At 44.9% G+C, this 14,718-nt stretch overlaps 1 protein-coding gene across 1 annotated transcript in view; it reads right to left on the bottom strand.

Annotated features, from left to right (window-relative positions):
• utp20 (UTP20 small subunit processome component) overlaps positions 1-14,718 on the bottom strand; it is a 195,376-nt gene that overhangs the window by 159,837 nt on the left and 20,821 nt on the right. The window contains exons 6-11 of the mRNA XM_059978567.1: positions 13,243-13,324; positions 11,630-11,767; positions 6,254-6,409; positions 5,567-5,710; positions 4,747-4,881; positions 197-274 (exon numbers count right to left, since the gene is read on the bottom strand). Coding sequence (XP_059834550.1) covers positions 197-274; positions 4,747-4,881; positions 5,567-5,710; positions 6,254-6,409; positions 11,630-11,767; positions 13,243-13,324 — 733 coding nt within the window. The remainder of the gene's footprint in view (positions 1-196; positions 275-4,746; positions 4,882-5,566; positions 5,711-6,253; positions 6,410-11,629; positions 11,768-13,242; positions 13,325-14,718) is intronic.

Below are 14,718 nucleotides of genomic sequence, written 5' to 3'. Positions count from 1 at the left end.
TTCATATAATTTTTTTAAATCAATAAAAAAAAATTGGAAATGAAGAAACTCTTAGGCATATGGATGATAGAAAAATGCAGGGTTATGTGGGATGGATGGGGTTAAATTGATCTTAGGGGAGATTGAAAGGTTGGCACAACATCATGGGCCAAAGGGGCTGTATTGTGTTGTACTGTTCCTGAAAGCAAAAATTTACCTGTTCAAAGTCACTCATGTCTAACAGCTCCTCGAGGAACTCCAGAATCAAGGATCTTTCCAGTCCACTTCCCAAAACCTAGAGCAGAAAATGAAGGTGATGAAAGTTGAGGTAAGTGAAAAGCAACGTTGGTAGGTAAAAGTTTTCTGTCAGTGCTTAACACCATTGGGAATCTGTAAACTCAACACTCACAAATTCCAAGTACAGGTATGTGTCACTAAACATCCACAATACATTCTGTGAAATCGAACGTCATGTGATTTGGACATTGTGTGAACACCATATTATATACTTAGCAAACCTATATGGAGCAGCACTAAACTCGATATCGTTTTCTTTTTCTTTAAGCGTTTCGGACAAGCTGCTTGGCCTAGCAGTGATCGTCAATGCACTGAGGGGGGGATTCTGTTTTGTGTTTGCTCCTCAATCCATGTCATTAGCAATTTCTCCACATCCAATATAGCTCCCTCTCATGTTTTCCAGCAATAGCATTCACTGGTTTTCCCCCCTTCATATTGTTTAATAACCTTTTGTTCCACTTCCAAATCAATACTTTTCCTTTGCCTCTTGCTGCTGCTATCATGAGGTTTTGCTGCATTTGGAAGCCATGATGCACTTTACAGTAATATTTTCAAAAGAAAATTAAACAGCGAGCTCACGCTACTACACTCAAGAGATGCGCGATACACGAGATTGGTTACGTCCACTACATCGTGTTCTCTGATCAGAACTACGGACGTATATGCGTTTGGATGTTGTCCAAGCGGATGTAAGCGGCACACACCTGTATAGGATATAGTATAAAAGCTTGAGACTTGTCTTCTTGCAAGGCAGCCACAAAATAAAAGAAACATAGTGGAACTCATTTTTAAAAAAAACCCACACAATAAAGACCATCAAACAACCTATGTGTGGAAAAAAAGAAACTTGCAAACAATAAAAAGTAAAACAAAAACTGAAATGTTCCCAAAAGTGAGTCCACAACAAGTGCTGATAGATCCAGGCCACATCTGCGGTCAGTTCAGCACTGAGGCGAGTGCTGAGAGATCCAGGCCACATCTGCGGTCAGTTCAGCACTGAGGCGAGTGCTGAGAGATCCAGGCCACATCTGCGGTCAGTTCAGCACTGAGGCGAGTGCTGAGAGATCCAGGCCACATCTGCGGTCAGTTCAGCACTGAGGCGAGTGCTGAGAGATCCAGGCCACATCTGCGGTCAGTTCAGCACTGAAGATCCTTGATCAGATCATGCAAATAGTAAAAAAAACTGTACACAAAAAAAAAAACACATGGAACATGAACTGAAGAGTCCCTGAAAGTGAGTTCACAGCTGTGGTCTGTTACGCATTGAGGCGAGTGCTGATAGATCCAGGCCACATCTGTGGTCTGTTCAGCGCTGAGGCGAGTGAAGCCTGTCCATTAGCTCAATGGGTGCAGGGCAACAAATGCTCCTGAAACTGGTGGCGTGACCTTCCGCTTTGCAGCAGCCACGAGAAGAGAAGCAGACAGGTGAAATACAGGCAGATGATGCTGAATACTATTAGTTTTCCACTGTCAACAGCAACTATTTTATCTTGCTCAAAGCTTTATTTGTTGCAAAGTATTGGAGACGACCAAGGGTTTATGGTGCATTACTAGGTATTGACGTAGCCAACACCAGCGATGGCCATGCCCAAACTCTTTGCTCTCATCCACGCCAAATCCCCCAGATCACAAAAGTGCCAGATCGTTTAGTTGACTCAAAAATACATACATCCTTAAAAGGGAAATTACAGGCTGCAGTCCATTGCAGTTCAGAATAAGTCTATTTAGAAGAAGAGAAATATCAAATAGTATGGTGAGCTGCCTGCTGAATGTCACCGTTGGGTCACTGACACCATCTTGCCTCATTCTCAACCCAAGGCCAGGGAAACGGTGGCCAGCACAGAACCTGCAGGATCCCAGTAAGATGCATAGTTCAGGAGCTTTGAGGATGACAAGAAGCAAGTAGCAAAAATTGTTTCTGGTTCTGGAAAATATACCGTACATTCAGAAGGATGTCAAAGTCTTGGAGGGGTTGAGAGGAGATTGTAAGAGTACTGTAAGAGTCAAAGGAGCAAACTATTGTGTGCTGTTCTGGTCACCCACCTACAGCAAAGATATCAAAATGATTGAAAGAGCACAGAGAAAATTCATAAGGATGTTGCCAGTACTTGAGGACCCGAGTAATTAAAAAAAGATGGAATAGGTTCAGACTTCATTCCATGGAACATAGAAGATTGAGAGGAGGTTTGATAGAGGCATACAAAATTATGAGGGTATAGGTAGGGTAAATGCAAGCAGGCTTTTTCCACTGAGGTTGGGTGGGACTACAACTGGAGGTCATGAGTTAAGGGTAAAGGGTGTAAGTTTAAGGGGAACATGAGAGAAAACTTCACTCAGAGGGTGGTGAGAGTGTGCAACGAGCTGCTAGCAGGTTCAATCTCAACATTCAAGGGAAGTTTGATAGGCACATGGAGGGTTATAATTCAGGTGCAGGTGATGGGACTAGGTAGATCAATAGTTTGGCATGGATGAGATGGGCCAAAGGGCCTGTTTCTGTGCTGCATTAGGCTTGGGTTCAGCTACAAAGACAGATAGGGGAAATGTGGATCCAGTAAACAGAAAAAGTTAAAAGGAAATTTGAGGGAGGTTCTCAGAAACACTGACTGTAAGAAACAGGAGGGCAAATAAACAGCTGGTGCTGACATAGGGCAATGAGGAAAAGCAGAGGGAAGATGAAGCGAAGATATCGACATAGCAATGTGGAACACACTGCTTGGAAGGATGGCGGTAATGGATTCAACATGAATTTTTATCTGTATCTGGAAAAATGTTTAAAGGGGGTAACATTGCAGGAACGGTACTGAATGAATCTATCAAAGAGCTGTGCTAATGGGCTGAATGGCCACCTCCAAGGTGGCGAGCCAAGCAGTGATGGTTGAAAGGATCTCCTCTGATGTCGTGATGAAAACGGCTGCTAGGTCAGTCGGGCTTCCCTGGCAGCTCCTCCCAACCATCTCATCCACCCAGCAGGGCGCGGGCTACAGCCCCAGGGACCACCGCTTGCTACCCACTCCCCTCCGAGTCACGCACCATCCTGACTGGGGAGCTTAGAAGGCCTCCACTGGTCAGGGTCAAATGATACGGAGAGCAAACTATTGCTCATGTACCAGCCTTTCCCTCTCTATGCAGCTAAAGGAATGGCAGAGACCGATACAGTTTGGCACCAGCAGCATCACAAGAGGAGTGGGTCAGCTTTGAACTCGATGTAGGACTGCCTTAGAGGCACCAGCTCTGGATTTTCCCCCCGAGAATTACTCCTAAGTCTTTGTCCATGAGTGAGTACAACCACAAGGCAGTGGAGGTTTGAGATCAGAGTTTTCCTTCTCCCAGAGCAGCTGCCAACCATGGCTGATGAGCCCCGTCTGCCCAAAGCGACTGGCTTTAGGTACAGGCAACCCGCTGTTGCCTCTTCTCCTGTCGGAAGGAAGAGCTCCATCAGGCTGACGAGCTAAGCCATACATGAAACTTCAGTCTTTCCTTGTCACTGGGTCTAATCTCTGGAACTCTCTCCCCAACATCACTGTAGGGCATCAAAGGTCACAGGTAGAAAACAGGAGAATGGGACTGACAGGGAAAATAAATCAGCCATGATAGAATGGTGGAGCATAGTCTTTGTCAGAGGGACCACAGTGATTTATGATGATTCACCCCACCGTTCTCAAGGGCAATTATTTATATTGTTATTTATTTGGAGATACAGCATGATAAAAGGCCCTTCCAGCACAACAAACCTGCACCACCCAATTACACCCATGTGACCAATGAACCTACCAACCATACATCTTTTGAATGTGGGAGGAGACCGGAGTACCCAGTGGAAACCCACACAGTTTTGGGTAGAACATACAAACACCTTACAGACAGAATAGAGCCTGGGATGCCATTACTGTATTAGCATCACGCTTACCACCACACCGTCCCTTTAGTACTGGGCAATAAGTGCCTGCTTTGTCAAGAATACACATATTTATAGCTTCAAAAAACAATTACTTCCCCCAAACTGACGGACTGATCAAAATCTCCAGCAGCCCCGGTTTCATAAGCCCTCTTGCTACCTAACAGAGCTCCGATTGCCAAGAATCATTTTGTCACCTTATGTACAGAGAATCACTTTATATACATAAAATCAGACTATGTATATAAACTAATCTTTTGTATATTCAGCCACACTCACCATGTGCATAGTGCTTTATAGGATTGCTTTTATATTTATATTTATTGTGATTTTTATTCTGCCTCGGATCCGGAGTAACGATCAGCTCGTTCTCTGTTACACTTGTATACTGAAGAATGACAATAAACAATCTTGACTACAGAATGTGGAAATGAAACACTGCAGTGTTTAACAATGAGTATTTCTTTGCAGTAACTGAGTAAATACGTCAAAGGACAACAATCTCAGTCCCTGAACCTCGAACCAATCCCAGAGTAGACTGCGGTACTTGTCAATTGGAAACAAGTTTCAAATACCTTTCTAGCAGTTTCCTCAGTCAGCACTTTCGGCAGAGAGATGTTCTGAGCTGTCAGCAGAGTGGAGACTCCCTTCAGCAGAGTCCTACGGCAAGGCAGGTCAGTCTGCGAGCTCTGCAGCATCTGGACCAGGGTCTGTGAGGTGAAGCCGGAAGAGGTGAGAACAAGTTGAGTGAACAGTAAGGTTTCATTCTTATTTAGAGTTACAGCACAGTAACAAGCCTTCCAGACTGAGCCCAATTACACCCATGTGATCAATTAACCAATTAACTCATATGTCTTTGGAATGTGGGAGGACCAGATCACCAAGAGAAAGCCCACATAGTCACAGGGAGAACAAACTCCTTATAGACTGCAGCAGGAGTTGAACCTGGGTTGCTGGTGCTGTAGCAAAGTTACACTAGCCACTATCAAAGGAAAGGCAGAGATCAGTACAGTTTGGTACCAGCTGCATCACAGAAGTTGCCAGTCAGTGTTGAACTCAATATAGGACTGCCTCAGGGACTCCAGCTCCAGATTTTTCCATAGGAGTTACTCCCAAAACTTTCTGAGATCAGACTTACCATTCTGCACTGGGGTAACAGGTTGTAGAGAAAGGTGAGGGGGTGACAGATTATGTGTTTGCAGAGGTTTGCACACACTCAGAACAGATGAGACCATCAGATGGCTGCAGCCTGCACTGTGAGTGTTAAAGGCAATGGGGAAGGGGCAGATTGGTGAGGTGGTGGGGAGGGTTGGCTCAGCAATGCTAAAGCTTTAGCATTTGAAGGCTAGTTAACAGGCCCGCAGAGAGCAGCCAGTCCCTGGTTACATGACTCACCTCACAGACATTGCTGGGTTGAGTAACCTTCGAGCCTTGTTTATGCTCCAGCAGCACCAGGTATATCTGCAGCAAGCGGTGGATTTGATCTGAGACTTGCTGTTCCTCAGTGTCGACTCTGTCTTTCAGTCCCAGGACACAGCTCTGTCAATGACACAAAATGCTCACAGCTCAGGTTACAATTACGAAACAAAACTCCTCCACAGCGTAACTTATCATTCATTGCTGTGCTCTAAACAACCTTAATCTAATGTGTTCAAGGCACAAAGAATAGCAATTTTCAATTGTCTGCTTCACTACAGTTCTGAGCAAAAGTCTCAGATAGATATATATGTATCAGATAGTATATCAGATAGATATAGAGCAGATTAATCATGGACCAGACATGATGGGCTAAATGGCCTAATTTAGCTTCTATGGTTCATGGCTAAAATGAGTAAACGTGAACATTAACGGGTTTGAAATAATTTAGTAACTGAATAAACTGACAAAAGCCCACAGCCAGAGAAAAAAATCCCTCCTGTTGTTTCCTTGGATCAATTTAATGACCTGAAAGGGATTGTTCTTTATTCTGGAAAATGCTGGTCTGATACATGAGGGCACTCAACAGAAGAGAAATCCTAATGATGGTGGTGACCACCTTATTTGCAAATGTTGTTCTACCTGTAAAAACAAGTAAACACTTACTTGTAAACAGTTCCAGAGAATGTCAAAGTGCTCCTTGTAGATGTAGGTGACACACGACTTGGCCATGTGACCTACTGCCTCCCGAACTGCATCCCAAGGGAGTGCAACACTGCTCTCTGTAATGGGCCCCAGCTTTTGGAAGATAATGGGGAGAATCTGCAGAGAAGGAAATGTCAACAAGAATTAGAGATTCAGACACAAAACTAGTATTTATTTACATATTAGTTTAAATTGTAGTTTGTCTTTTGCATATTGATGGCTTGTCAGTCTTTCATAGATTTAATCATATGTCTTTGTTCTACTGTGAATGCCTGCAAGAAAATGCATTGATTTTTTTAAATTTAGGGATACAGCTGTTTGACCCTTTGAGACACTGACTTAACCCTATTCTAAGCATGAGACCATTTATGATAACCAATTAATCCACTACCTGGTACTTTTTTGAACTGTAGCAGGAAACCAGAACACCTGGAGGAAATCCACACACACAAAGAAAGGAACATACAAACTTGCTGAAGAGGGCACCAGAGTTGAACTCTGAACTCTGACTCCCCGAGCTGTAATAGTGTCGTGCTAGCTGGTGTGTGCCCCATATGGCTTATATGGTGATGTATATGTACTTCAATAATAAATTTACTTTAATATCAATTAAAGGAAATAAAACCAAATATATCTGAAGAAAATCTGTTCAATTACATCTCAAATATTTTTTGCGGTATAGAAGTACGTTTCTAATATAGAAACTACAGTAGCCAATTTGCACACAGCAAAGTGCCAGAGATGAATGAAATAACGTCGTCATTAATTTTAGTGATCCTGAAAAAGGGATGAATATCGAACAGGGAAACTCCTCCGGTTGGATACTGAGCACAGAGTTACTGTCTCTCTGCACCTCTGACACAGCAGCAGTCTGAAACAAGAGCAAAAGATTGTGTGATCTGATGTCTGGATGTAACTTTGGGATCTGAGGATGTGTTCATTGTCACAGGCATTCATACACACACTGTAACCTATACCTCTATCAAATCATCCCTTATTCTCCGACACTCCAGGGAACAAACCCCTAACCTATTCAACCTTTCCCTAAACTCAAGTCCTCAAGTCTCAGCAACATCCTTGTAAATACTTCCTGTACTCTTTCCTGCAGGTAGGACACAACACTCCAAATTAAGCCTCACCAAAAATCTTATACAACTTCAACATAACATCCCAACTCCAAACTGTATTGAATACTCTGATTTATGAAGGTCTGTGGATGAAAAATGACTTGCTGCAGAAACATGACTAAGCTAAATTAACATAAATCACTATCCAGAGGAAAGTTAATCAGCCATTCGCAGCTTCTCCTGGCAAAGCAGATTTGAGAAACATTCAGAAGCCGCCGCGGTGTTTCCGATGAAGGTGCTCCCAGTGTCACTGGGGGGGTGTTCCAAGGTTTAGACTCAACGCAATCAGTGTTATCATTCCAAAGCGAGACGATGTGTGACGGGAAGGAATGCTTGCAATAACGATGCAGCATTGTCCTGGACGCTGCCGACCTTCTTCGGCATGACCTAGTCTCCAGGGAAGTGGCAAGTTCAAGTGGGCGCCACGGAAGCATAGTGGTTAGCACGATGCTATTACAGCTCAGTGTGTCAGAGTTCAGTGTTCAATCCTGGTATCGTCCGTAAGAAGCCTGTACGTCATCCCCATGGAATGTGTGGTTCTTATCCGGGTGCTTCGTATTCTTTTACAGACGTACTGGTTAGGTAAATTGTTCACTGTAAAATTGTGAAACTGAAGAGCAAGCAAAGGAGGTTAACAAAAATTATTCCAGGATTTATTAACTTGTCATCCAAAGACCATTTGATGCCTCTGGGCCTGTATTCACTGGAATTCCTGTACCTTATGATCTTATTAGGCTAGGGCTGCTCGGAGGTCCAGTAAGGCCTATTCTGCCGTGTACCTCTTAATAACTGTTTCAGTTCAAATTTAATTATCATTCAAACATACACATGAATACAACTAAACAAAATAGGGTACCTCCGGGGTCAAGGTGCAAAATTCAGCACCGACAGTCACACGCAGCACATATAACAGCCAAAGCAGAAAATCATACAGTCACCAAACCATTATACATGTAGCCCAGGTGTCTGAGTATTATGGCCTGCGGACTGATGATACAGCAGTTCACCATGCATGCTAGTGAAGCTGCAGACGAACGCAATCTAACTCGTCTTCCACTGAACGAACACTGGAGGGCAGAATCAATGGGAGGGGTCATCCCCCAACACAGCACAGACTCAAGCTCTCTCTCACACTGTCTCTGGCATCTCCTCCCCTGGGCAGTTACACTACAAACAGACAGACAGACATACTCTATTGATCCCGAGGGAAATTGGGTTTCGTTATAGTCGTCCCACCAAGAATAGTGTAGAAATATAGCAATATAAACCCATAAATAAATAAATAACAGTAAGTAAATAATGCTAAGTGGAAATAAGTCCAGGACCAGCCTATTGGCTCAGGGTGTCTGACAGTCCGAGAGAGGAGTTGTAAAGTTTGATGGCCACAGGTAGGAATGACTTCCTATGACGCACAGTGTTACATCTTGGTGGAATGAGTCTCTGGCTGAATGTACTCCTGTGCCTAACCAGTACATTATGGAGTGGATGGGAGGCATTGTCCAAGATGGCATGCAACTTGGACAGCATCCTCTTTTCAGACACCACCATCAGAGAGTCCAGTCCAACCCCCACATCATCACTGGCCTTACGAATGAGTTTGTTGATTCTGTATGATGGGGACGGTGCATTCCAGCTGGGAAGTGGGAAGTGAATTACCAGCCACAAGACTGCTCTAGCTCTCCCTGGTTAGGCTTGATTTGTGGGCATGCTGTGTTGGTGCCCGAAGTGTGGCATTGCTCGTGCCTGTCCTCAGAACATCTTCAGGTGTGTGGGCCATAAGACATGGGAGTGGATTGGGTCATTCAGCTTGCTCCACCTTTTCATCATTGCTTTGCTGTCCAGATGCTCCAGGGTTTCTACCTGAAACGTTGCTGTAGAGAAGAAGCATCCATCAAAGATCCCCACCATCCAGGCCATACTCTTTTTTTGCTGCTGTCATCAGGTAGAAGGTACAGGAGCCTCAGGACTCGCACCACCAGGTTCAACAACAGTTACTACCCTTCAACCATCAAGCTCTTGAACAAAAGGGGATAACTACACTCAATCTACTTCTGGTATTCTCACAATTGATGGTCTCACTTTAAGGAGACTTTATCCTGTTATTTATTGCTATTTATTTATACTTCCATTTGCACAGTTTGCTGTTCATTGATCCTGTTTACAGTTACTGTTCTATAGATTAGCTAAGTACGCCCACAGTAACAGAATCTCAGGATTGTATGTGGTGACATGTATGTACTCCGATGCTAAATTTGACTTTGAACTTCTGATTTTTCATCCCTCTCAACCCCATTTTTCTGCCTTTTCCTTGTAACTTTGACACCCTGACTATATGGCTGTCTCTCGGGGTCCAAGGAAGTCTACATTGTGCAGGGTGGCAGTGGTTTTTTTTACGAGGCCGAGTTGCGAGCTTGACATCAACCCAGCACGGATAGAGAGTGCACTCGGCTGGCTTGTCACTGGATCGAACTCGGGAACCTCTGTTCTCGAGCCCGGCGCTGATCTCACTGCGCCACCAGCCGACCTTTACACAATGTAACCAGTGTGTGAAAGATATGAAAGTGGAAAAGCCTTGCACAGAGACGATCCCACTCGCTCGGCCTCCGAAGTCAGGATCCAGTGGCATGAAGAATTGTTACGTCTGGCAACTTCCTTGGCTGCATTGGATGGCCACGTCTTCTTAAGCGCTCTGCCATGCCCTACACACTCCACAATGCGCTGCTACAACAGCTTCTCTGCCATTGAACCCCTGGGGTTTCCTCCGCCTGATCCAGTCAGGCAGTCTTCGCATGCTGGGATGAGCAAGTTCCTATCTCACCAAGGGTTTCAGACCCATTGGCTACCCACACCCGGTTTAGCCGGCCTGTCGAAGCCGTTGCCCGGGGTGTGGCCGCTGTCACATGCAAACAGCTATGAGGAGCCACAAGTGAGAGCCGGGCGTTGACTAATCAAGAACCTATCAACCTCCACTTTAAATATGCTCAATGCTGTCTGTAGCAATTAATTTCCTCTGGCTAAAGAATATCTGTTCTAAAGGGACGTGCTTCTATTTAAGGCAGTGCCCTCTGGTCCTACACTCACCCACTATAGAAGGGCATTGCACTGAGGTCCACAACCCCTTGCTTCATGGTATTGGTCCATTGCATAGAAAAGGTTTGGAACCCCTGTACTGTAGGAAGCATCCTCTCCTCATTCACTCTAACTAGGCCTTTCAATATTCAATAGGTTTCAATGAGATTCCCCCCCCCCCCCTTCTTCTAAACTCTGATGGCTACAGGCGCAGAGGCAGCAAATGCTCCTCGTACATTAAGATTTCCTTTCATGTTCCTGGGCTCATTCTCATGAACCTCCTCTGGACCCTCTCCAATGCCAGTGCATCTTTTCTTTGATTAGGGGCACAAAATTACTCAAGTACCCATGTGATAAGGATAAATAAAGGCTGAGGGGTGGCACAGCGAGCAGCAGTTTGTGCCGTTACATAACTCCAGTGACCCAGTTTCGATCCTGACCTTGGGCACTCACCAGCTTTCTCTGTGACCATGTGGATTTCCCTCAGGAGCTTCTGTTTCGTCCCACAGGCCAAGGATCCATGGCCTGGTAGACTAACTGGACACTGTAACGTATATTGGACATATAGGTGGGAGTCACGAGGGCCGGTGACCACCCCTCCTGGTCATCAGGTTGGAGGTCAAGGCCAGAAGGTCAAACCTTTGATCTGCAAGTCTTGGGGTTGACACCCAGAGGTTGAAGTTCACACAGTAAAACCAAATGGTCAAAGTCTAAAAGTTGGCAAGTCTGAAGGTCAAAGACCAAAGTTGGTGAGTCTGGAGGTCGAGGACTGAAAGTCAAATCCCCAGATCAGCTTGACCAGAGGTCAGGAGTCCGATGTCTGTGAGTCTGAGAGTCCAGGCCCAAGGACCAGAGGCCCAGAGGTGGACTCCCCGGGAGCTGGAGGCCTGTCTCTATGAGAGAGGGTGGGTGTAGAAGAGACTTGCTTCACAGTTGCTCTGTTGAACGTGGTGGCAACATGTGGGCTGCCCCAACACATCCTCAGGCAGCGCTGGTTCACACAAGCAATGTATTTCACTGTAGGCTTCCATGTATAAACTGTACAATAAATAAATCTGAAACTAATGGAATGGAAATGTACTTGATGTGTATTTTGTAGGAAAATGAGACGTACGTACAGGAAAACGGATTAATACGTTACCCTGGCTGCACATGAGTGGAAGGTATTTTGGACGCCTTTGCACATTTCAAAGAGCAGTTGTCCCACTCCCACAGTCTTCGATCTGTGTTCTTCCAGATCAGCAAACACTACGTTGAAAAGACCACTGTGATCAGGAACCTGCACATATACAACACACACGTCCACAGGAGAAACATGTTACAAAAAACTCCTATTGAACTCTCTCCTCAGTACAGTACAATTTGCAATTGGAGGGAAGACAAACGGCTGGTGCCAGAATTGACCTTGTTTAAACTCCATTCAGTAACATCCTACCTCTCTTCCCTACAGACTCACTCCAAAGCACTCCACAACTCAACTTTTCCATATTATTTACAAACATAAGAGATTCTGCAGGTGCTGAAAGTGACACACACAAAATACTATACGAACTCAACAAGTTAAGCAGCATTTCTGGAGGGGAATAAACAGTCTGCACTTCAAGCCCTAACCCCTCATCAGGACTAGAAGGGGGAAAGGCCAGAATGAGAAGGTAGAGGGAGGGGAGGAGGACAAGCTGGCAGGTGATAGGTGAGAGGAGGTGGATGGGTGGTGAAAGAGGAGATGAACTAAGAAGCTGGGAGGTGATAGGCCAAAGGGGTAAAAGATGGAAGCTTCTTCAGAATATTCTTACTGAGCACCATTGTTCCATCCACAATGGTCAGGCCCAGCGGCCAACCATTCAAATTTCAATCCTCATTCCCAATCCAACGGATCAGTCAATGGCTTCCTTTATGACTATGATAAGGTCACCGTCAGCTTGAGAAGCAACACCTCATATTCTGATTGGGTCTGAATAACAAAACCACAGATTTTTCCAACTTACAGTATTTTCTCCAATTGCTTCGCATTCTTCCGTTTCCCATTTTGACTCCCCTCTTACCCCTTCACTCCACCTCATCTGCCTCTCACCTCCCTCTGGTTCCCCTCCTCCCATGCTCCACTCTTCTCTATCAGACTTCTTCTTCCCCTCCCCCCCACATTGTGACTTCCACCCTCTTTTTTTCCTGTCCTGATGAAGGATTTCACCCAAAACATCGACCGTTTATTTCTCTCCATAGTTCCTCCAGCATTTTACATGTACTTTGATTTGTTTTTATTATTCACACAATTTGCCTTCTTTTGCACATTGATTGTCTGTCAATCTTTGTTTATGTATAGTTCTCCATAAATTCTGTTATATTTCTTTATTTGCCTGTAAATACCTGTAAGAAAATGAATCTCAAGGTGGTTTATGCTGACAAGGCAGTATACTTCATTAATATGCTGGCTTTGACTTTGAGGCTGTGTACAACTCTAGCAATACATCACAACAGTTAACTAAACCAGATGGGAAATTGAGCAGACCATTTAGGGCTGTCTGCAGTGCGTCCACGGACTGTGCTGGTCATTGACACAAAACGATACATTTCACTGTGTGTTTTGACGCACCTGTACGTGACAAATAAAGCTAATCTTTAATCTTTAATTTAGGGTACAGTGAAATCCGAGGGTCGTGGAATTGGGGAAACTGGCATGCCAGCCTTGCTGTCACAGGATTGGGGGACACTGGAATTCCAGCCTTGGCATCAACAATATTGTCAAGATAAACTCACCTTTCTCATTAAGAAAGCAAAGCTTTCAGCCGCAAAACGCCGGATGTGTTCCTTATTGTGGCACAACAGCGAGCTATACAGACTGGGGGATAAAAAGCAATGATAAATTGCAACAGCAAGAATCAGACATTGTGTTTTAGAGCGAGGAGTAGCACACGAACACCTGCTCTTTACTGCATCACAAACACTTTGCCTCACACCTCACCCCACAGGTTATCCTTTACCCCACACAAACCCCACAGGTTATCCTTTACCCCACACAAACCCCACAGGTTATCCTTCACCTCACACCTCAGCCTACAGGTTATCCTTTACCCCACACAAACCCCACAGGTTATCCTTCACCTCACCCCTCAGCCCACAGGTTATCCTTTACCCCACACAAACCCCACAGGTTATCCTTTACCCCACACAAACCCCACAGGTTATCCTTCACCTCACACCTCGTCCCACAGGTTATCCTTTACCCCACACAAACCCCACAGGTTATCCTTTACCTCACACAAACCCCACAGGTTATCCTTTACCTCACACCTCGTCCCACAGGTTATCCTTTACCCCACACAAACCCCACAGGTTATACTTTACCTCACACAAACCCCACAGGTTATCCTTTACCTCACACCTTGTCCCACAGGTTATCCTTTACCTCACCCCTCAGCCCACAGGTTATCCTTTACCCCACACAAACCCCACAGATACTTTACCTCACACAAACCCCACAGGTAATCCTTTACCCCACACAAACCCCACAGGTTATCCTTTACCTCACACCTCAGCCCAGAGGTTATACTTTACCTCACACCTCATCCCACAGTTTATCCTTTACCCCACACAAACCCCACAGGTTATACTTTACCTCACACAAACCCCACAGGTAATCCTTTACCCCACACAAACCCCACAGGTTATCGCTTACCTCACATCTCGCCCCACAGGTTATACTTTACCCCACACAAACCCCACAGGTTATCCTTTTTTCACTCCTCAGCCCATAGTTGATTACCTGCATTACTGTAGAGCTAATATTTGTGGGAGCCTGCATCAGACCACATTCCCCAGATTACCCCAGTGACAACGCTTCAAAAGCACTTTCAAGGGGGATCACTAGCATAATGGTTGTACTACTGGATTAGAGACAAATACATTTAAATCCCAGCATTTATATTTTGTTAAAAGCTCATATTGCTAAAAGTGACCAAACCACCTAATTGCCGTTGAAGGCCATATGCTTACTAATGTCATTCAGGAAAGGAGGTCGACCATCCTTATTTGTCTGGCTAACATGTGACTTAAGATCAGATCTGAACCCTATTGAATATTGAAAGGGTTAGATCAGGGGTTCCCAACCTGGGCTCCATGGACCCCTTGTTTAATGGTAGGGCAACATGGCTTTAAAAAGGGTTGGGAACACCTGGCCTAGAGAAAGTGAATGTGGAGAGGATGTTTCCTATAGTGGGGAGAGTCTAGGGCCGG

This window comes from Hypanus sabinus, chromosome 8 (genome assembly GCF_030144855.1).
Source record: "Hypanus sabinus isolate sHypSab1 chromosome 8, sHypSab1.hap1, whole genome shotgun sequence".
Lineage (NCBI taxonomy): Eukaryota > Metazoa > Chordata > Chondrichthyes > Myliobatiformes > Dasyatidae > Hypanus > Hypanus sabinus.
The sequence above is the reverse complement of the archived record's forward strand: the minus strand, read 5'-3'. Positions and strand labels throughout refer to the sequence as shown.